At 37.0% G+C, this 24,183-nt stretch overlaps 1 protein-coding gene across 3 annotated transcripts; it reads right to left on the reverse strand.

Moving 5' to 3' along the window:
- Positions 1-935: 935 nt before the first annotated feature.
- On the reverse strand, positions 936-23,412 carry LOC306863231 (acyl-CoA-binding domain-containing protein 5A-like). 3 transcript variants are annotated; one of them, XM_079406473.1, is made up of 13 exons: positions 23,338-23,412; positions 22,956-23,073; positions 19,418-19,538; positions 18,684-18,756; positions 18,474-18,591; positions 8,628-8,843; positions 7,418-7,612; positions 7,199-7,284; positions 6,262-6,478; positions 4,084-4,283; positions 3,937-3,996; positions 3,203-3,312; positions 936-3,074 (listed from the first exon to the last, which is right to left on the reverse strand). In XM_079406473.1, exons 2-13 carry the CDS (start codon positions 23,035-23,037, stop codon positions 3,062-3,064), a joined length of 1,491 nt encoding a protein of 496 aa, XP_079262599.1. In that variant the 5' UTR covers positions 23,038-23,073; positions 23,338-23,412; the 3' UTR covers positions 936-3,061. The 3 variants fall into 3 exon arrangements, with proteins under 3 accessions (XP_079262599.1, XP_079262600.1, XP_079262601.1); XM_079406474.1 differs by having other exon boundaries at positions 23,353-23,398; XM_079406475.1 differs by having other exon boundaries at positions 942-3,074; positions 7,199-7,281.
- Between the last annotated feature and the right edge of the window lie 771 nt (positions 23,413-24,183).

The following is a 24,183-nucleotide window of genomic DNA, read 5'->3' on the forward strand; positions in this document are numbered from 1 at the left end:
TCAAACTCTACTTCTCACCGTATATTAGGACGATATAGACACAAGTCCTCTTCCAGGCAGATTCATAACATTTTCCGCTGATTGAAAATTCTTAATTATTGCCCTGATGGTGGAAATGGGAACTTTTCTTAAAGCCACTTCACTAATTTGTGAAGCTCAATTATCTTTTGCTGCACATCACAAATATATTCTTTGGTTTTTCTCATTGTGATGGATGATTAAGGGAATTTGGGCTTAATTTTCCCTCCTATTTATATTTCTGTGAAACAGGAAGCCATGGCTGGATAATTTCATGTTCATAATCCCCCTTGAGTGCTCAAAATTGTGAATAGGAATATATTTCAGATATATTTTGCTCATATAAGAATTTCTAGGGGTGCCAATAATTGTGTCCAACATGTATTTGAGAAATACGTGTTTTTTCATAATGATATTTCTCCCCATTTAAAATTCTTATTCTCCAATGAAAGGTTAGAGTTTTGTGATTTTTTTTCAAATAAAAGATAAAAAGGATTAACAATGCACATTTATTTTCACAGCCTTCTTTGATCATATTTACCAGGGGTATCAACAATTCTGACCACGTGTGTGCATACAAAAACTTTTATTTTGTATGCGATTAATCATTTGACAGCACTAATTTAAACAGACCCTGGTATGTCACATAACCTGCTTTCTGGAATACCCCCCAATGTTTAATGGACTTCTTGATGTTGATAAAGAATGGAATATATTTTCTTACACGTGTCAAAAGTAATCAGAATACATTACCTAATGTACAATCCAATGCATTACTGTAAATTTTTTGTCATCTAATTCGTAATCAGTAATGGATTACAATGTGTAAGTAATCTACCCAACACTGATTATATTACAAATACATATATGTGTGATTGTAGTATTAAATATGGTGCAATATGGAAATATAAACCACTCAGATTTTCAAAAGCTTTTAATAATGCTTTAGTCTAACATATTGAATGACATGTATTGTGACAGTGGTGAAACATGCGTTGATCATCTGCACTGAAGGCAATTTTATGCAAAATTTGCAATGGTTAAAAGGAACATTAAAGCATTAATCAAGAACCTCCTGCTCTACAGACGATTCCAAGTAGTATTACAGACATGAATAATATATGCAAATGCTACATTACAGTATAGTACAATTAAAATATAACTTTTTCCAAGCATATATTTTTCCACATATCTAATATACAATTATTAAAGGAATTATTAACATTATTGACTAATTTACACAAACTACAATGAAAAAAAAAAACACTTGCAATTCTCAGTAAAAAAAAACACTGCCTATGTAAATGATTCATTAGATTTCAGTCTTATATTAGTCATCGGGCTCTACACATTACAAATATTATCTACCACGGTCTTCATATTCATCGAAAGTGCTTTGCAATTCAACCCGGGTAGTTTTCGATCTCAATTACATTCTGCAAACATTGACCATGAACTTCTCATGCATACCGTCCTTGCAGTAATATTAAAATAAATCACCATAGCCATGAATTAACATTAGTAACGATGCAACCGTGTTGAGAAATGCACTGACAAAATACAGCAGACCCAAAAATGTATTTCCACACTTGAGTCACACTAAATGTTTGAATGTCACTGCATCTTCTCTTAAACTTCATTTAACCACCGCTTTATTATTTGAAACTGTGTGCTTTTGTCTTTCTTTCAAATAAATGACACGTACTTTGATATTCAGAATTTAAAGGAATAGTTCACCCAAAAACAAAGAAGAAACAAATGCTGAAAATGTACTCATTCTCCGGCTATTCGAGGTTTAAAGGAGTTTGTTTCTTCATCAGAACAGATTTGGAGAAAGGTAGCATTCCATCACTTGCTCACCAATGGATGCTCTGCAGTGAATGGGTGCCGTCAGAATGAGAGTCCAAACAGCTGATAAAAACATCACAATAATCCACAACTTCAGTCCATCAATTAACATCGTGAAATGAAAAGCTGCGTGTTTGTAAAAAAACATCCTCCTGATTCAGACGAGACGACTTCACTGGAGAAAGCAATGTTATTGATAGAGGTATTTTAGCTGGAAGCAAGAGTTTGAAGTAAATGATATCACTTGTGGATCACTGTGATGTTTTTATCAGCTGTTTGGACTCTGACGGCACCCATTCACTGCAGAGGATCAATTTGTGAGCAAGTGATGCGATTTCTCCAAATTGGTTCTGATTAAGAAAAACGTATCTACATCTTGGATGGCCCGTGGGACAGTAAATGTGAAGCAAATTTACATTTTTAGGTGAACTATTCCTTTAGGCTGGTGACATTCAGACATTTTTCAGATGTGTGGCTTTGTGTCTACACACTTTTGATGGTACCAAAATAGGTTAGATCTTTGCAGGTATCAGGATGGGATGTTGAATGGATGAAGAACATAGTTTTCTATATATTGCCTTTTGACTCTTTTCTCAGATTTTCAAAGCAAAGGGTCAGTTTAATATGCATGTTTTGTCATTATGGCTTTAAAGAGCACCACAGCTCATTTGAGCAAATGCTAAATCTAGATATTTATGTACATTTAAAAATCTTATACAACCTCCAACAATTTGGGGAGTCCTGATTTATTCCCATTACAGTTCAAACTCTTTTCTGTCAAACATGACGAATCAGATAGATATTCAAGCAGAAATCACCTGTGCCGTAATCATCAGTGCATCTTCCACATTGCTACATTATTAAAGACAGATAGCAGCTATGTGCGCAGAACACTGACTCATATATACTTGACACTAAAGTTATTATAATGCATTTCTCTTAACAGCATTTTCATAACTACTATGAAAATTCTACTATTAATTAGTGAAATTGGGGATTCCCGACTTAGCAAGTTGTACAAAAAAAGCTTGTGATTCACTACATTCACTCTGTCTTTCCATTTGCTAATTCTTAAGAGTTGTCATCATAGTGCAGTTAGAGACCACGGGACAGGCTGAGAAATACCCTCCTCCTCCTAAATGCGTAACACGGCTCTCTGGGTCTGCAGAGGTGTTGAACCATCAGTCGATTCCTTTCAGTTGATTCTTCTGTAACAACATGATCCACATCTGCCATCACTTCCACACTTGCCAAGTTTTTCTTAAGCCTCAAATACAATCATATCTGTTGCAATCTGTAGTAATAAATACTAGATAGCGAATGGGTCAGCATGTACCTTCTCCTGCGCTGTAGATACAGACGGATGAGCCACTGCACCATAAACGGCCAGATGACAGCAAAGGCCACAGTTCCAGGAGACACATCAAAAGGCCACCAGGACGGCTTCTGGAAAGTTTAAATAATAATGAAAATAGTACGTTAGCACTCATTCGATGGCTATGGCACAGTTAAATAAAATTAATACAAATAAATTGGGACATAATCAGTCCCAATCAAAATATACATTTATGCATTAGGCAGATGCTTTTATCCAAGGAGACTTGCAATGCATTCAAGGTTTACATTTTATCAGTTCGTGCATTCAGTGGGAATCGAACCCATAACCTCAGCATTGCTAGCTGTTTGAGCTACAGGAATACTCTCCTTTTAAAGGGATAGTTCACCCAAAAATGAACATTCTGCCATCAGTTGCTCACCCTCAAGTTCTTCCAAACCAGTAGGAATTTCTTTCTTCTGTTGAACATACAAGAAGGTATTTTAAATAATGTGGGTAATCAGTCAGTTGCTGGTAGCCACTGACTTCCATAAGTAGGGAAAAAACATACTATGGAAGTCAACGGGACTAGAAACTGTTTAGTTACCAACATTCTTCAAAATATTGTATTTAACAAAGAAACGTATACAGGTTTGGAACAACTTGAGGGTGAGTGAATGATGACAGAATGTTCATTTTGAGTAAACATCAAGTCTTGAAACATCCCATGAATCAGTTTATTAAAATGACTTTACCTTCTTCGTTTTATGTGCAGGTGGTGACAGGTAGTCTGATGGCACCGCTAAGGATCGGGCCTAAGAAGTTGCACGACAAATCAAAAATGTAATATTTCTTACTTGATCAGTGTTATCTGCACTGAGTGAAAAGTGACGGTTTGTAACCTGCGAGGCTGTGAGAGCTTCCAGCGTGTGTAGCCTCTCTAACACGCTCTGCATGTCGTCCTGCAGTCTGGCCAGAGCACAGATTATCTGTTCATTTAGATTCTGTGTTACAGATCCATCCGTCCCCCAGCGTTCCCCATCTCCCCCACTGCCCTGCTGCGGTCCCGCTGACCCGGAGCCAAAGGCAGATGACCTGGACCCTGATACATAAGAGAAGCAGCTGCAGTATGTGCAAACATTCTGTAGATCATTAACAGATTAAAGAAACAAAGTTTACAGAAACAAATTTAATTGAGGATTCCAGCTTTGAAGGTAACGTGTGCTCACAACGCATAGGACATGTTTTATGATGAAAAGTTTGTTGTCAATATATTGCATCCAAAACTGATTATTTTACCCAATATTTGTACGTTATGTGCACCGTGTATTGCTATGCTTGTTAGATAACTGTTAACTTATCAACATGTTAAAAGGGATAGTTCACCCAAAAATGACAATTCTACAGGAATCAACAGAATCAAATAGAAGGAGTGATATCTGTGGCTGCACAGAGTTGTTGTTTATGTATTTTTTATTTGGTCACTTATGAGACTCCATGACAGTACAAACCAAAGTATACTTCAGATTTGATGAGAAAACTTATCCCCAGTTTCACAGACAAGGCTTAAACCTAATCCTAGATTGAATGTCCTAATCCTAGTAGAATGCACTTAGAATGCATTCAAAATTCAATATATGGGGGCAAAAATGCCCCTGAACAAGTCTTAAATTTATGTCATATTATAGAGTTGAGTAATATCACGAGTAAGCTATTTTGTTGACACATGTTAGCATGATTACAAATGTGACTGATTATACATAACTTAGATATATAATTTAATATTGTAATTTACATTTTAGGCATAATGTAGTAAATATGGTCTGTATTTGTGCTAATTTTGCCAAAACAAAAACAAAGCCACAGCAAAACTATTGTGCATTTACGAGCAACACACTGTTTCGTTACTGAATGAATCTGCGTTTCTAAACAAATCAGGTTAGTGAATAATTCAATGACCCATTTATTTCATTTCACATAGATCGATTAATGGCACACATCATTACGTCACCACGCAACGCCATCCGACGTCCCCTTCAGAATTTCACGTATAAACATATAGTTGGTCTTCGTGATGATGCCATATACAGTTTTGGGTGTTTCATTTTTAACTTTATGAAAGCTTCAAGTGCAGTTAATAATTTCCATGCATACAGATGATGGCGGCGGCGAAGCTCTTTTATTTGCCGTCAAACGGTTGACCTGACGTGTGTGTATCCTGTCGCAAAATGCAGCGAAAATCCTACACGATGGTAATAGTTTGATTAAGGTATTTACATGTCTGTACTGCACTTCAATAATGCGACTAAAATAGGAATACTCCACGTCTTAATTTGATTTGTGTTTACTTCGATTATGACTTTAGCCGGATTGAGGAAATCAAAAATATCTGTTTACATGGTAGATTCTTAATCAGAGTATTGTCTTAATCGTATTAAAATCGGAGTATTGATGTTCATGTAAACGTAGTCAGTGACTCAATCATTAAGACCACCTACTGGCTGTTCTAGTATAATCATCTAAAATTATTTCATATATCAATATTCATTAAACAAAGCATGACTATTTATCGATTAATGTAAGAATTTTACATAAAATATGATGCAGAATTGGTGCATCTGATTAGGTCCTTAAAAATATATTTTTTAAATGTTAATTAAATGGCACTACTGTGAACCGACCACTGCACAGAACATGAAGAACATGAGCTTAAGAAATATTTTTTTTTTTATAAAATCAGCTGTTCACTGCATAAATCAGCCATAGCTTTAAGTAGTTTGTGGTTGTTTCATCTCATTGTTTTTTTTGGCTATAAAACCACAGGCTGGGTAATTGTTGCCATCTTGCGGACAAACAAATTAGTGGAAAAAATCTAAGGTGTTTGTGAGCTGTGCGTACAGACTAAGAAAATTGTGCTGCATGCATACAGTACATGCGTGTTTGCATATCATAGCATATGCATAAAACCAAAATATAAGCTGGGCAGAACAGAAGCAACAGTAAGCAATAGTAGCAAGCTAGCAAGGTTTTTTAACAGCTTATATATGATTTTGCTGCTGTTTTGGTTGCTAGGTTTGTACCTCTTCCCCTCCTGACCACAGAACTGTCACTTCTATTCGCAGGAAGTCCCTGCCTCTGAGAGCCTCCTCTGCTGCTCCGTCGGTCTTCTCCGCCATGCTGTATGCCTTCCTCCGGTCCCAGCACTTCTTCTTGTGATCTGATCTCTCCTGTGGAGGATAGTGTGCTGTGACTCTCCTCGGCCACGTCCAGTGAGTGGCTGACATGTAGCTCAGATCCCTGGAGACCAAGAACCAAAGCACATGCATTGCTGACATTTTGGGAGATTTTGGAAAGCCATTGCAGTGGTGCTAACAGACTAAAGATGCAGTCACATTAATGTTGTTTAGCAATTTTAATTTCAATAGGAATCCATGCGATTTTGTGTTTGGTTTGAAATTGACTTCTATGTGATCTACGATTCATTCACCTATACCAGGGGTAGGCAACGTCGGTCCTGGAGTGCCGATGTCCTGCAGAGTTTAGCTCCAACCCTGAAAAAAAACCTCGACTGCCTGTAGCCCTAGTAATTCTGAAGACCTTGATTAGCTTCTTTCAGGTGTGTTTGATTAGGGTTGGAGCTAAACTCTACAGGACAGCGGCACTCCAGGACCGACGTTGCCTACCCCTGACCTATACAATATTGACAACAGACCTTTTTGAACACAACATTTTGCTGAAATTTCACTCATGTGACCACACTTTAAAGGGATAGTTTTCCCAAAAATGAAATTTACTCATCCTCATGTTGTTCCAAACCTGTATAAATTTCTTTCTTTTGCTGGACACTAAATAAGATATTTTGAAGAATGTGGCTATCCAAACAGTTTCTGGTCCCAATTGACTTCCATAGTACTTTTTTTTGGTGAACTATCCCAAACTTTAACACTGAATCCTACACTCCCAGCGTCAATTAATTTTTGGTTTAGACACCATTAAGCGTAACTGAAATCCACTTACCTCTTCTCCACCAAACTGGTCGACGGAGTCACAGTACACCTCGCTGTCTGAATCACTGGCCACATGGTGAGAACTGGACACATCTTCTGTTTCACATATAAAGAGGAGTTATTAAGATCAGTTCAGATAACTACTGCAAGTATGTCCAAGAGCTTACTTTTAAAATACTGACTCAAGTCTTCATTGGTAAATGATTACCCATAATGTCCTTCTCCTCACCTTTGATGTGTCCATTCAGCTCTATGGCGTCTCTATCGTGGTTAAAGCTTTCAGAGTCGTCTTCCGACTCCTGCCTGTTCAGATCAGACTTAGACCCATGCGTTCCATTGGCAAGGACTTTATGTTGGTCGATACTCCCATTAGATACCTGTCCTTTAGGTCTTCCTGCAGAAGCCCTTTTCTTCAGTTGTGAGGCTAAAAAACACCATAGTTTGCAATGAAGCAAATGTATTATTAAGACATGCATTATGAAGGAAATAAGCAAAACACTATGGCTGTGTCCAAATTCAGGGTCTGCATCCTTCGGAGTACTCATTTGAAGGATGTTACGTCACAGCGCCGCGACGAAGGCTGTCCAAATTCGTAGGATCCTTCAAATGCGGCCCACAAATACGTCCTCCTTTTCCCCGAATTGGAAGGATGGGTGTGGTGGATCCTTTCCCGTCCTACCTATCCCATAATTCTTTTCGGCAGAGCGTAATGGCGGACGAAGCGAGCGGTAGCGGAGTGGGAGAGGAGTTTCTCTGACAAAACAAGCTAAAGTTTATGCTTCGGCTCAATGAATTTGTAGGAGAAATTAGTAGAATACTTAAAAACAAATAAAAATAGGCTATAATGGCTTACCTGGATGTGACTGTCTTGTAGTCTGATTTAAAAAACTCTCCGACAACGAGCAAAGAAAGTATTTAATTTATTTAATTGCTTTATTTCTTCCAAAAGAATTAAAATGAATCCTCCTTCAACCGGGTAGGAAGGATCCTAAGGAGGATGCAGACCCTGAATTTGGACACAGCCTATGTTTGATAAGGTGTTCTGGGTGGTTTGTAGGTGTACTGGCCAATGCCAAAATAGCATCTAGAATTAGTCTCTAGATATGAATTAAGTACCACCTCTAATGTACAACTATTAAAAACTATTCAACTCAAAAGATACAGTTACGTTGGCAATATTTTGATCAAATTTTGCGGCAAAAAGGTCCATTGTCTATTGTCAAGAGTGTAACAATGTATGAAGGACAGGTCACACAGAAGTCACTTTCAAACAAAGCAGCTTTCTGTTGGTCAGCATGGCAAATTTGTGCAACCAACTTGAAACTGTTGTAATGTAAAATCTGCTTTGGGAAATCTTTGGCTTCTTCTGCAGAGATTCTCTACACAATTTTTAATGTGACTGCACCTTAAGTATGAGCTATAATAATTATGAGGTTTACCTTTTTTCACCTCTTTAATCTCCTCTTCTTCATCTTTCTCATCCTCTTCCTCCTCCTCCTCATTATCATCTTCTCCGTCTTCCATGTCTATTGATTTAGTCTTTGGAGTTTCTGATATTCTGATGGGGTAACCACCCAGGCTGCCGTTCATCTCCATCGTCCTGATGATGCTTTTTGTGACACTTTTGGGTGGTGATGTTAGCATGCTCCCAAACCCTGGAGACAACAACAATATACATGTAAGATGATCCATTGACAAAATGTTCTGAAACTTGATAGGCACACTTTCTAAAAGGTTTGTTCTATCAGGACTATTACACAAAAAAGTAAAGCTGTACCAGTAACACTACACCCCTTACACAGACCCTAGACTAATCTACACTAACAACAGCAGTGAGAGATCAAGTGCGGGATCAAAACAAACGCCTGGACTACGGCACTATGAACTAAGGGACCAGGCTGCTGGGAGAACACACTGCTATTCACTTGCCTTCAAGTTGCCTAGCAAATCTTTCCAAGCGGGCTGAACACGAAACAAGGGCAATTAGTTAATGTAAACAAGATTTTATCGTTATTTACTTGCACACAGTTTAAATGTTGTTCCAAAAAGTAGTACGTTATTAGCAAGGCAGCATTCAAGATTACATTTTTTTTTATTTGTCACATACACAGTGAAATGTAAATGACATAAACCTTATCTATGTCAAAACAGTAATAATGTGTTTTATTCCAGTGATGCAAAGCTAAATTTTCAGTATACCATGATCCTTCAGAAATCATTGTAATACACTGACTTGAATAAAATCCTTACTGAATAAAAGCTTTTGTTTTTTATATATAGTTGTATGCATTATTTCCCAATGACATATTTGTACTTATGACAATATAATTATTTAAATGTATTTAATAAAAACCTTAGACTTTCTAAATGTGACATTTTAACGCTAATTAAACTGATGTTAATGTTAATATTGTTAATTTGATGTGACGGTTAATTTGAATTGACGCTATAGCTTCATTAGTTTTGATTTATTAAAAGCTCAACATTTTAAGGATGTGTTATAAAAAGAAATGTCTAGTCATATTTAACTCCAAAATCAAAAAAATAGTTTTCAATAATGATTACATTTACATTTAGTCATTTGGCAGACGCTTTTATCCAAAGCGACTTACAATTGGGGAATACAAAAAGCGATTCATCTTGAAGAGGCAGTCAGACAGAGGAAGTGCTCGTAACACCAAGTCTCAGTCATTGTTCAAATAAGTACAAACTAGTAGGTGGAGAGAAAGATAGAGGGAAAGTTTTTTTTTGTTTTTTGTTTTTTTTTTAATATAAGTTTAGGATGAAGTCAAGTACTGCCGAAAGAGATGAGTTTTCAGTTGTTGCTTGAAGATTGACAGGGATCCGGCGTTCCGGATAGGGGTGGGAAGATTATTCCACCAGCCAGGAATGGTGAACGAGAATGTTCTGGAGAGTGATTTTGAGCCTCTCTGTGATGGTACCACAAGGCGTCGCTCACTAGCAGATCTCAAACTTCTGGAGGGGATGTAGGTTCGTAATAGTGAGTGGAAGTAGGAGGGTGCTGAGCCTGTGGTAGTTCTGTACGCAAGCATCAGTGACTTGAACTGGATGCGAGCTGCCACTGGTAGCCAGTGCAAGGAGATGAAGAGAGGTGTAACATGCGCTCTTTTGGGCTCGTTGAAGATCAGTCGTGCCGCTGCATTCTGAATCATTTGTAGAGGTTTGATTGCGTTTGATGGCAGACCAGCCAGAAGAGCATTGCAGTAGTCCAGTCTAGAAACAACCAGGGCCTGGACAAGAAGTTGCGCAGCATGCTCTGTCAGAAAGGGCCTGATCTTTCTGATGTTGTGTAGTGCAAACCTGCAGGAACGAGCAGTCTTTGCAATGTGCTCTTTGAAGGTCAGCTGGTCATCAAGATTTCTGACTGAAGTTGATGGGGTAATCATTGATGAGCCGAACTGAATCGTGAAGTCATGCCGTAGAGTCGGAGTGGCAGGGAAGACCAGAAGTTCCGTCTTTGCCAGGTTGAGCTGTAGGTGATGTTCTTTCATCCATGCCGAGATGTCCGCCAGGCAGCCTGAGATCCGTGCAGCTACCGTTGGGTCATCTGGTTGAAAAGAGAGATAGAGCTGCGTGTCATCGGCATAGCAGTGATAGGAGAAGCCATGTGCATGTATGATGGGACCCAGCGATGTAGTGTACGTGGAGAAGAGGAGGCGTCCAAGAACCGATCCCTGAGGAACTCCAGTGATCAGTTGATGTGGTTTGGATACCTCCCCTCCCCAGGTCACCCTGAAGGATCTACCGGTGAGATAGGATTCAAACCAGCGAAGTGGAATTCCAGTGATGCCCAGTGAAGAGAGTGTAGACAGGAGAATCTGATGATTGACAGTGTCAAAAGCAGCAGAGAGATCCAGCAGAATGAGGACTGACGATTTGGAATCAGCCTTTGCAGTTCGCAGGGCTTCAGTGACTGAGAGTAGCGCAGTCTCTGTTGAATGGCCACTCCTGAAACCTGACTGTTTAGCATCCAGCTTGTTGTACTGTGAAAGAAACCGCGAGAGCTGGTTGAAGACAGCTCGTTCGAGTGTTTTCCCTACGAATGGAAGGAGAGAGACAGGTCTGTAGTTATCTAAAAGAGAAGCATTTAATGTAGGTTTTTTGATCAGTGGGATTATTAATTATTATTATTTTATATATATATACAGTGCCCTCCAAAAGTATTGGAACAGTAAGGCCAATTCCTTTATTTTTGCTGTAGACTGTAAACATTTGGGTTTGACATCCAAAGATGAATATGAGATGAGAGATTAACATTTCATCTTTTATTTACAGGTATTTTTATCTGGATCTGATACACAACTTAGAAGATAGCACCTTTTGTTTGAACCCACCCATTTTTCATGCTACCAAAAGTATTGGAACATGTGACTGACAGGTGTGTTTTGTTGCCCTGGTGTGTCCTATTAATTTATTATTCAAACAATAAATAGCACTGAATGTCTGCGCTCAGTTTCAGATCCATGCAGACTGCATTTATAGTTAGTTAGTGTAGGTGTAACCAACATGAAAACCAGAGAGGTGTCTATGGGTGAAAAACGAGCAATTGTGAAGCTGAGAGAAGATGAAAAATCAATCAAACCATTGCACAAACACTGGCAATAGCAAGTACAACCATTTGGAATCTCCTGAGGACGAAAGAAACCACTGATGTACTAAGTAACACACCTCAAACGGGTAGATCAAGGAAAACATCTGCAGTTGATGACAGAAACATTGTGACAGCTGTAAAGAAAGACCCTAAAACAACTGTTAGTAACATCAGCAACAACCTCCAGAGGGCAGGAGTGAAGGTATCTCAATCTACTGTTCGCAGAAGACTTCATGAACAAAAGTGCAGAGGCTACACCAGAAGATGCAAACCACTCATTAGCAAGAAGAATAGGAGACAAGCCTCAAAAATTCAGGGACAAGGTTTTATGGACTGATTTTATGGACCAAAGTGATGGAAAGGCTAAAGTTTGGAGAAAGAAGGGATCTGCTCATGATCCCAAACATACAAGCTCATCTGAAACACAGTGTACACAGGTGTACATTATAGTACACATTACACAAGTAATGCAATGGCTTGGGCTTTCATCGCTTTTTCTGGGACAGACTCGTTAATCTTCATTCATGATGAAACACATGGTGGCAGCAGCAAAATTAACTCAGAAGTCTACAGAAATATTTTGTCTAACAATTTACAGAAAGATGCAACCAAACTGATTGGGAGATCCTTCATCGTGCAGCAAGATAATGACCCAAAACATAGTGCCAAAACATCAAAGGAGTTCATCAGGGGCAAGAAGTGGAAGGTTTTAGACCGGCCAAGTAAATCTCCACACTTAAACCCTGTAGAGTATGCATTTTACCTGCTAAAGAAGAGACTGAAGGGAGTAACCCCCCAAAACTGAAAGAGGCTGCGGTGAAAGCCTGGACTTGACCATACTGTACCATACTGTAGGTATGGTCATTAATTTAAACTCAAATGTAAATATTCTAATATTTTGAGATACTGTATTTTTGACTTTCATGAGCTGTAAGCTCTAATCATCAAAATTAAAACAAAAAACTTTTTAAATGTTTTACCTTACAAGTAATGAATCTAGAATATATGACATTTTTCAAAAAAGTTACAAGAAGAAATTAACTTTCACGATATTCAAACTTTTTGAGATGCACCTGTATATATATATACACACACACACACACACACACACACACATATATATATATATATATATATATATATATATATTAAGCAGAATTAACAGTTTGTTATTTATTTAATAAAGTATGAGTGACCCCTGCTGGCGTTATGCTGTTATGTGTTCTGTTTCAGGTATGATTCTGTAGCTATGTCCACATGTCCATTAGTTTACACTGTAATGATGCTAGAAAACTCGTGCTGTGCCACGAATCAGTCTGTTTTAAAACTAAAAGACGGAAAACAGACGTTTTCTCATGCTGAGAGATGTATGTGTGTGAGAAAATATCATATATGGTGTTAGAAAAAAAATTACAGCTGATAAGAGCACCTATTCTGTTTTTTTAAGCTCCATTAGATGAGGCATGAACATTCTCTTGCTGTTTACTGTTGCTGTCGGGAACTATTTTTAGCAGAAGGACAGCATTTAATGAACTTGCTTCAAAAAGTAACATTTCAATACATTTTTGTTATAATATTTTTTTATTGTGTGGTAACCGTTTTATAAAAGCAATAAGGCACTCAAGGCTGTATATAAGGCTGTATCTATCTAGGTAATAAGGTACGGCCTCTTATTGCTTACATACATTATATATATATATATATATACACACACACACACATACGAGCATTCATAAACAAACACATATATACACAAAAAAAATAAATATATCTCTATCTATCTCATGGTCGCACCACATGACATTTTTTAAGGCTACGGCCGATTCATCAAAAAACATTAAAATCATTTAATTAAAAATTTTAATATGAATTTATGTGTACACAACATTCTTAATGTTTGAACAATTACAGTAGATACTATTATTTTTTGTATTTCAAAATTGGTCTGTCGAAAATCCTTATACGTCAATGACCCATATATATATATATATATATATATATACATACACACACACACACACACACCCATATAGGTAAATAAAAAAAAAACAATTATCATGAAAAAATTCATTTTTTCTTGTAACATTTCAAAAAGTGAAACTTTCATATTTTTTTGATTCCTTACATGTAAAGTAAAACATATAAAAAGTTTTTAATTTTTTTTTATTTTGATGATTAGAGCTTATAGCTCATGAAAGTAAAAAATCAGTATCTTAAAATATTAGAATATTTACATTTGAGTTTCAATTAATGACCATCCCTACAGTATAAATTTGGGGTATCTCTTATTCTTTGAAACCACAATAATGGAGAAGACTGCTGACTTGGCAATGATCCAGGAGACGAACATTGACACCCCCCACAAAGAGGGTAAGTCACAGAGGGCCATTACTGAAAGGTGTGGCGGTTTACAGAGTGCTGTATCAAAGCATATTAAATGCAAAGTTGACTGGAAGGAAGAATTTGGGTAGGAAAAGGTACACAAGAAACAGGGATGACTGCCAGCTTGAGAATACTGTCAAGCAAAGCTGATTCAAACACTTGGGAGAGCTTCACAAGGAGTGGACTGAAGCTGAAGTCAGTGCATCAAGAGTCACCACGCTCAGACGTCTTCAGGAAAAGGGTTACCAAGCCACTTCTGAACCAGAGACAACGTCAGAAGCGTCTTACCTGGGCTGTGGAGAAAAAGAACTGGACTGTTGCTCAGTGGTCCAAAGTCCTCTTTTCAGATGAAAGTAAATTTTGCATTTAATTTGGAAATCAAGGTCCCAGAGTCTGGAGGAAGACTGGAGAGGCACAGAATCCATGTTGCTTGAAGTCCAGTGTGAAGTTTCCACAGTCAGTGATGATTTGGGCTGCCATGTCATCTGCTGGTGTTGGTCCACTGTGTTTTCTGAAGTCCACAGTCAACACAGCCATCTACCAGGAAATTTTAGAGCACTTCATGCTTCCTTCTGCTGACAAGCTTTATGGAGATGCTGATTTCATTTTCCAGCAGGACTTGGCACCTGCCCACACTGCCAAAGTTACCAAAAGCTGGTTCAATGATCATGGTGTTACTGTGCTTGATTGACCAGCAAACTCACCTGACCTGAACCCCATAGAGAATCTATGGGATATTGTCAAGAGGAAGATGAGAGACACCAGACCCAACAATGCAGATGACCTGAAGGCCGCTATCAAAGCAACCTGGGCTTCCATTACACCTGAGCAGTGCCACAGGCTGATTGCCTCCATGCCACGCCGCATTGATACAGTAATTCATGCAAAAGGAGGCCAAACCAAGTATTGACTGCATAGAAATGAACATACTTTTCAGAAGCCTGCCATTTCTGTTTTAAATATCTTTTTTTTATTGATCTTATTTAATATTCAGATTTTCTGAGACACTGATTTTTGGGTTTTCATTATCTGTAAGCCATAATCATCAAAATGTCAAGAAATAAAGGCTTAAAATATTTCACTCTATGTGTAATGAATCTATATAATATATGGGTTTCTCTTTCTGAAATGAGTGACAAAAAATATTGACATTTTTCATGATATTCAAATTTTTTTGAGATGTACCTGTATATAGCAGTGTAAATTCCCATTTCCACCATCAGGGCAATAATTAAGAATTTCCAATCAACAGAAAATGTTATGAATCTGCCTGGAAGAGGACGTGTGTCTATATCTTCCTAATGCAAGGTGAGGAGGAGAGTTTGTGTGGCCAAAGACTCTTCAAGGACCACAGCTGGAGAATTGTACAGAAAAGTTTTGGGGTCAGAAAACCTTTAAAAAAAAATGTCAAACAGCCGCTACATCACCACATGTTGTTCGGGAGGGTTAAAAAAAAAAAAAAAAAAAAATCTCCTCACTCATCCAAAAAAATTCTCCAACATATTCAGTTGTCAGACACGACTGGAACTTCAAATGGAACTGGCTTCTATGGTCAGATGAAACTCAAAAATGAGCTTTTTAGCAGCAAACAATCAAGATGGGTTTGGTGCACACAGGGATAAAAAGTACCCCATATGTACAATGAAATATACTGCTGTATTGTTTATGTTGTGGGCCTATATTTCTTCCGGAGGTCCCATCTTGTTTAGATACATGGCATCATGGATTCTATCAAATATCAACAGATAAAAAAAAATCAATAAGTGACTGAATCTTATAATATAATATCTTATAAATCTTATCATGCTTGGATCTCCCAACCGGACAATAATCCAAACACAAACATAAAAAAGAACACAAAAATGGGTCACTGAGCACAAAACCAAGCTTCTGCTGGCCATGCTAGTCCGCTGACGTGAACCCTGTAGAAAATGAGTGAGGTGAACTGAAGAGAAGAAGCACCGTCATGGAGCTGGGAATCTAAAGGGTCTGGAGTGATTCTGGATGAAGGAATGGTCTCTGATCTCTTGTCAGGTGTTCTCTAACCTCATCAGGCATTATAGGAGAAAATTTAGAGCTGTTAAACTGGCAAATGGAGGTTTCAAAAAGTATTTAATAAAAGGGTGCCGTTAATTATGGCCAGTGTGTATTAGAGAAAAACATTTATTTCATAATGATATCCTCCCCCCCATTTTAAATTCTTATTCTCCAATGAAAGGTTAGATTTTTGTGATTTTTTTTAATAAAAGATCAAAAGGATTAACAATGCAGATTAATTTTCACAGCCTTCTTTGATCATATTTACAAAGGGTGCCAATAATTCTGACCACGACTGTATGTATGTATGTATGTATGTGTGTATATATATATATATATATATATATATATATATATATATATATACACACACACACACACACACACACACACACACATATATATATATACAGTGCCCTCCATAAGTATTGGAACAGTAAAGACAAAATTGCTCTGTTGGCTGTGGAGTCAAGACATTTGTAAATATGATTAAAAGATGAAAATGACACAAAACTACAGAATGTCACATTTTATTATTAGCCATTTCAACACATATGTTTTACCAAATAAAAAGAACAGCACTTTTAGAGTTCATCCCACTCATTGATGTGAGCATAAGTATTGGGACAGTTGAACATAAGGATGATATAAAAGATTAAAAGCTATTATTTAGTTGCAGATCCCTTGCACACAATCACAGCAGTGAGTCTGTGACCCATAGACATCACCAGACTCTTGGTCTCATCCTTTGAAATGCTTTCCCAGTCCTTAATGCAGTTGCAATTGTTGCTTGTTTTGGGGAGTTTCTGCCTTTACTCTCCTCTTCAGCTGCTGAAATTCATGTTCAATCAGATTTAAATCTGGAGATTGACTTGGGCAATCTAAGACTTTCCATTTCTTTGCCCTTATAAATTCCTTGACTGAACTGGCAGGGTGTTTTGGGCCATTGTCCTGATGCAATATGAAGCACGTCCCAATGAATCTGGTGGCATTTTCTTGAATATTGTTAGGCAAGATGGATTTGCACCCTTTCAAATTCATTCTGCTACTGTCATCATACATTAAGTCATCAGTAAAGTTGAGAGGGCCTGTTCCAGAGGCAGCCATGCATGCCCATGCCATGACACCACCTCCACCATGCTTTACAGATGAGGCTGTATGCTTGGGATCATTGCAGTTCCCTTTTTGTCTCCACATTTTTGCTTTCCCATCACTTAGATAAAGGTTCAACTTCATCTCATCGGTCCATAAACACAGTTCCGAAACTATTCTGGCTCACCTTTGTGCTTTTTTGCAAACTCTAATCTTGCCTTTCTATTTTTGGTGCTGGTCAGAGGTTTGCATCTTGCTGTGTAGCATCTGTAATTCTGTGTCAAAGTCTCCTGAGGACAGTAGATTGTCAGAGCATCACCCCAGCTTTCTGGAAGTTGTTGGTGATTTTACAGACACGTCTTTTAGGGTTCATTTTCACAGCTTTTATGATTTGTCTGTCATCAACTACTGTTGTTTTCTCTAATTCGTTGTTGGTTGCTGGTGTCGCTGGTGATTTCCAAACTCTTGATTTCTCCATACCCTTTGTTTTTGCTAGAGCTCTAACTGACTTCCTCTTTTCTTTTAGCATCCAAATTGCTTGCTTTTCTCTCAAAGCCAGCTCCCTCATCTTCATCCTGGTTTGTGTGTGTCATCATCAAATGCAAGATTCAGAATGCAGAAGTAATGGATATAACTGATACGACACATTCCCTGCTTGTAATATCTGAAGAATTAATGCAACAGGACACAGCTGATCACTTAGAAAGACCTGTGAGGCAACTGTTCCAATACTTATGCTCACATCAGATAGAGGGATGAAACTCTAAAAGTGCTGAACTTCTTAGCTGGTAAAACATCTATGTGTTGAATCACCCAATAATAAAATGTGACATTCTGTAGTTTTGTCTCATATTCATCTTTTAATCATATTTGTAAATGTCTTGACTCCACAGCCAACAGAGCAATTTTGTCTTTACTGTTCCAATACTTTTGGAGGGCACTGTATATATTCCCTTAAAAATTCTCATTACCATGTTGCAATAAAATTAAATGTGAATATAAATTCCACACATTTTTTATTTTATTTTAGAGTTTTTAATAGCATAAATTATACTTTTTTTATTATACTTAGCAATTTATAAAAAAGAAAAGAAAAAAAATAAAGGATTTTTTTTTTTTTTGTGAGAGTCACCTGAGAGGGTGACACTATTGTTCAGTTTACCTGTGCTCAAATCTGACACTTGCGTTATCTTCTTCTTTTCATCAACGAGCTCATAGAATGGTCCAATGACCTGCAGAAGCTCCTCGACCTGATTTGTTACAGGCATACTTTCCAGGATCTATTCAGCAAATTTAAAACAAAGTTACACAAACCATTGCATTAAGTCATACAACGTTTATAAACACTGCTAAAAAATTCTAAACATTATACCAGTTTCAAATCTTCCACATAAGCCGCCATGGCCTCCTCTTTTGGCATTTCCCCAAGAGAATTCCACGCATCCCTAAACACAAGCAGCAGGACGGGTCAGTGAGAACTTTGCTCTCATAAGCTTGTCAACACTGATGTTGTCATTTCACGATCAACTGAAACTCTAGCAGAAGTTTGCACATTTCAAAACAACTCTCAGATCCGTGCATAAAAGAGAGAAAAACAAAAATTGCATGAAGCATAGTAAAATGGTCTGTGTGGAAATCTGACTTTCTTACTCATCTGATTCTCGGTTACATTAAAGGCTTTCAACAAGGATTTTAAAATAGATTTTTGCAGAAGTACAAATGCACAACTTTCAGTGGCACTAGTTACTAATAATACAAACCTGATGTGATACTGATACCGATCTATTATCTCAGTGAACTTTCAACAGACCAACAGTTCACTTTCACTAGGTTACAGACTCTGGTCTAAATGGTGTAAACTCATTTAAAGGGGAAGTCTGTCATTTTGCATCACTAGTGGCAACTAGTTGAGCCATAAACTAACATGAGAGAGAAAACAGAGCAATGCTTTGCACACTTTAGAAAGTCAACTGCTTTTATTAAACTGGGATATGAGAGACTATTTTAATAGAGGGAAAAATACACTTCATGTTTAAGAACCTCTAACACATAAGTAAACTTTTTTTATATAAATTCACTAATCTAGACATTTAGCAGGTTTAATACCATTTGGCTTTGCCAACAGGGTCCCAGAATCCTGGACGGGGAATGCTGCAGGGGCCCTGTGTTGCTTGCTTGTAGTAGCTATAAAATTTCAGCATCATGTCATTGGAAGGCTGAAATGAACCTGAAAAAAAATAAAAAAAATAAAAATTAATATGAACAAGTAATGCAATATTATATTGTGGTAAAAAAAATAAAAAATAATAATACATATTAGCATATATATATATATACAAGATTAGTCTAACGATTGGAAAAGAATGCATGTCACACCTTTGTTTATCAATTTGCACTGGCTACCAATAGCTGCTCGCATAAAATTCAAGGCATTAATGTTTGCCTACCACTGGCTCTGCACACCTTTTCCTTATGTTTCCTCTAGAAGCTTGCATTCTGCAAGTGAACGACGGATTATTGTGCCACCCGAAAGAGGCACAAAATCACTTTCACAGACTTTTTCATTAACTGTTCCCTCCTGGTGGAATGACCTGCCCAACTCAAATCCGAGCAGCTGAGTCCTTAGCCATCTTCAAGAAACACCTAAAAACACATCTCTTCCATCTTTATTTGACCCTCTAACTCTAGCACTCTCTATTCTAATTCTACTTTATCTTTTTTTTTTCTTTTTTATTAAAAGGAACACCCTCTAATACTTGCATTCTCTATTTGTTTTCTAACTAATTGTTTTCTTTAAAAAAAAAAAGGCCTCTAACACTAGCTTTCTCTGTTCTTTTTCTATTCTATCTACTTGTTTTCTTTTTATTTATTATAAAAAAAGACTCTCTAACACTAGCTTTCTCTGTTTTTTTTCTATTCGGTTACAATTTATTTTAAGTTGTCCTTGTTAAAGTGTAATCATACTTTTAAGTACTGGGTAATATTAATTAACTATATGTACTTACTATACGGTTAGGCTTAAGGTTACTTGCATGTAATTATGCATCATTTATTGTTATTATAATAGTAAGCATATTCTATTCTATTATATATAACATCTTGCTACATGTAGGCTACTGCGTTAGGCTAACTGAGGCTTGTCAGCACTTGCATATTATTGCTCTTTTGTTGGTTTTGATTGCTTCTATTGTCCTCATTTGTAAGTCGCTTTCAATAAAAGTGTCTGCTAAATGACTAAATGTAGATGTAATGTATATGTATGCATATATACGCACACAAACACACACATACAGTGTGTGCAGAATTATTAGGCAAGTTGATATTCTGGTCATATTTTTTTTTCCAAGAACATTTTACCAATTCCGAACCACATCAATCTTAATAACTACTATTGATTTTGTATTTAATCATTTATAAGTGATATATAATTGTCCATGGAGGCTGAAAGTCAAAAACTCCTTATTTCAGGTGTGCAGAATTATCAGGCAGGTTTTCTTTTACACATAAAATGAGCCAAAAAAGAGATTGAACTCAAGAATAAAAGTATACAAAATATTAAAGGCCCATGAGAAGAATGCAATACTAATGCAATAATAGAATTAGCAAAGTTAAGGCATGACCATTGGGCAGCGAAATGCTTTTTTTTTTTCAGAAAAAAAAAACAGGTGGAAAATAAAAGACACATATTAACTGCAAAAGAATTAAGAATTAATGTGAAGAATTAGGGGAGCAACCATCAGGAACCATTTAGCCTCCAGCACCATCATTTTCCAGAACTGCAACCTTCCTGGAGCCTCCACAAGTGCAATGTGTCAGGTTCTCAGAGACTTTGCTTGGGCAAAAAATTCTTTAAAATGACCCTCACTTAATAAGAATAACATGCTGAAGTGTTGTGAAATACATGAAGACTGATTTTGTATAGGCTTTATGGACAGATAAGTTGTGAGTGACTCTTGAAGAACCAGCATCACATCCTCTTGTGCCACTGTTTGAAGAATTTATCTTTCAGAATCTGGCAGTAAGTTTTGGGAATATGACCAGAATATCAACTTGCCTAAAAATTCAGCACACACTGTATATACATATATACACATGCATACACACACACACACACACACACGTGGTCAGAATTGTTGGTACCCCTTGGCAAATATGATCAAAGAAGGCTGTGAAAATAAATGTGCATTGTTAATCCTTTTTATATTTTATTAATAAAAAATAAAAATCTCAAAAATCAATGACTGACTCTGTTAGAAATCTTACAATGGGCCATGTTTGGATCTTCCAGCCGTACAATAATCCAAACACAAACCTCAAAAACAACACAAAAATGGGTCACTGAGCACAAAACCAAGCTTCTGCTGGCCATTCCAGTCCTCTGACCTGAACCCTGTAGAAAATGAGTGAGGTGAACTGAAGAGAAGAAGCACCATCATGGAGCTGTGAATCTAAAGGGTCTGGAGTGATTCTGGATGAAGGAATGGTCTCTGATCTCTTGTCAGGTGTTCTCTAACCTCATCAGGCATTATAGGAGAAATTTAGAGCTGTTAAACTGGCAAATGAAGATTTCAAAAAGTATTAAATAAAAGGGTGCCGTTAATTGTAGCCAATGTATATTAGAGAAAAACATTTATTTCATATTGATATTTCCTCCCATTTTAAATTGTTATTATCCAATGAAAGGTTAGATTTTTGTGATTTTTTTTTAAATAAAAGATCAAAAGGATTAACAATGCAGATTAATTTCCACAGCCTTCTTTGATCAGATTTACTAAGGGTGCCAATAATTCTCACTGTGTGTATATATATATAAAACACACATACACACAATAATACATATAACGCACACATATATTATTGTATATAAAAACATTTAATTAAAATTAGTTTAATATCTCAATGTTTTTATATTACCTTATTTAATCTTCAGATTTCTTCTAAATATTATATTAAATCAATCAATCAATCTATCTCTCTCTAGATAGAAAAAGAGAGATATTCATTTAATATTTAAGAAGAATTCCCAACTTAATAACTTTAATTTATTTAAAATTTCACTTAAACAGTACGTTTTGTTTTTGATTCTTAGATAATTTGTGCCTGAACCCATTAGGTTTCACTCCACATTAAAGGAAAAATAAACATAAATATAACAAATTCATTTTAAGCATCCTGTTGTTTCAAAGGTTGTTTCAACGCACAATATAAAAAGTCACAAAAATGATTCTTCCAACACTCTGCTGACATGTTTCACAAACAAACGATAAATAAATAACATATTTGTTTGGGGGTAAACGAAGACAAATTATCTTTTATTTTTGGGGGGGTTAACTGTGCCTCTACACACAAATTCCGTTAGCATGTCTTTAATATATCTTGCATATTGTTATATATAATAAATCACATGATGCTCTATCACCAATCACAGAGTCTCTGATCAGGGCTGGTGGTACATGAGCTATTTCAGCACTTAAGCCCAACTGAATGTAGGCTAATCGCGTTGGCCATGGAAACCCGTGATAATTTGTTATTTGATTATGAATCTGCAGCGATCATAAGAAAGTAGGTGAGGGGTCGCGTGCACTGCTGCAATGTAACACACAATACATAGTGTGTAGTAAAGGACTGTTACCTATTTACTCACCGTTTGAAGGTAAACTTTGGATCACTTTGACAGCAGCACTGAACCTCTGCTCGTAGACTGGTTTGTTGTCACCCTCCATCATGACAATCTAACCGCTACAGCAAGATCGAGATCAAACCTACCAGCAAAGTTACATTTCTGTTAATTGATTTATATAATTCATAATGTTCCTTGCATCTGTCGCAGTTACAGTAAACCTAAGCTGCACGTTACACGTTAATGAGATTCCAAAAGAAGCAATCAAAGCCAAAAACAATGCATTTTGTCTTTACCAATCGTGAAGGACAAGCAAGACATGACTGAAAGTGCAGTGGATACTATTTAATGTGATATTTCTGGATAAATTTGCATTAGAGGCGATCACGAGCATTTGATACTTTACCATTTGCTGCTCTACCTGCTGTACTGGAGACTACGACCTCATGAATACGCACCTGACAGACAACATAAGAAAGCCTACTTCAAGTGTTTACTGGGAATTGTAGTTCCTTTAGAGAACGACACTGCCGTTAAGTCTTGCAACAACGGCGTTTAAAATCCTACAAATACCATAATTCTTTATCTACACGCGTAACATTCCGGGTAATGTAGTTCCCCGAGGTAAGCGTACCCAAGGGAGATTATGACATACAAACCGTCTCTGACTACGAACTTTGAATGTGCCTAGCAATATTTTCACGCATATGTCTGAAGAAACATATGCGCTTAATAATTTCCAGCGCAGTAGACGAAGAGGCAACACTGTAACACTTAATGGAACACAACACAGTGCTCCGTCCCCCGTTACTGGATGTATTGTAACACTACAACTCCCAACGTTCCATTCGCTCCGCAACAATGTATCAGCTGCGCTCATAGGTGACGCTGTGGAGAGAGAGAGGCGATAGGAAGTCTGGCTCATTTTCCAGAATCGGTTCTTTTGAACAGTTCTTTCAACGAACCGTTTAAAAGAAACAATTATCTGATTCTTTTGCGTCAGTACGTAAAGGCGTCATCGTGCGTCCCTGGCATCATGGGGTTGCATTAAATATTCAAATGAAGCCACATATTTTTGTTTATTGGTATTTTCTCGATTAAGTTAGAGGTAAAACGGTTGTGTAATTACTATTTAACTCTTTGTTTCAACTCATAAGAATCGAAATACAATATTTAACTAGTAATATCAACGTGCATCTCACGGTTTTACAGCTTTTAATATTACTTTTTATTATAAACAACTCTTTTTCGT

This window comes from Barbus barbus (assembly GCF_936440315.1).
Source record: "Barbus barbus genome assembly, chromosome: 44".
Taxonomy (NCBI): Eukaryota; Metazoa; Chordata; class Actinopteri; order Cypriniformes; family Cyprinidae; genus Barbus; species Barbus barbus.

Coding starts and splice junctions, on each gene's coding strand:
- LOC306863231 (XM_079406473.1), bottom strand. CDS start 23,037: ATGATGGAGGGTGACAACAAACCAGTCTACGAGCAGAGGTTCAGTGCT. Junction 18,592..18,683: donor ATGTGGAAGATTTGAAACTG/GTATAATGTTTA, acceptor TTTGCTGAATAG/ATCCTGGAAAGTATGCCTGT. Junction 7,613..8,627: donor GATTAAAGAGGTGAAAAAAG/GTAAACCTCATA, acceptor GGTGTTTTTTAG/CCTCACAACTGAAGAAAAGG.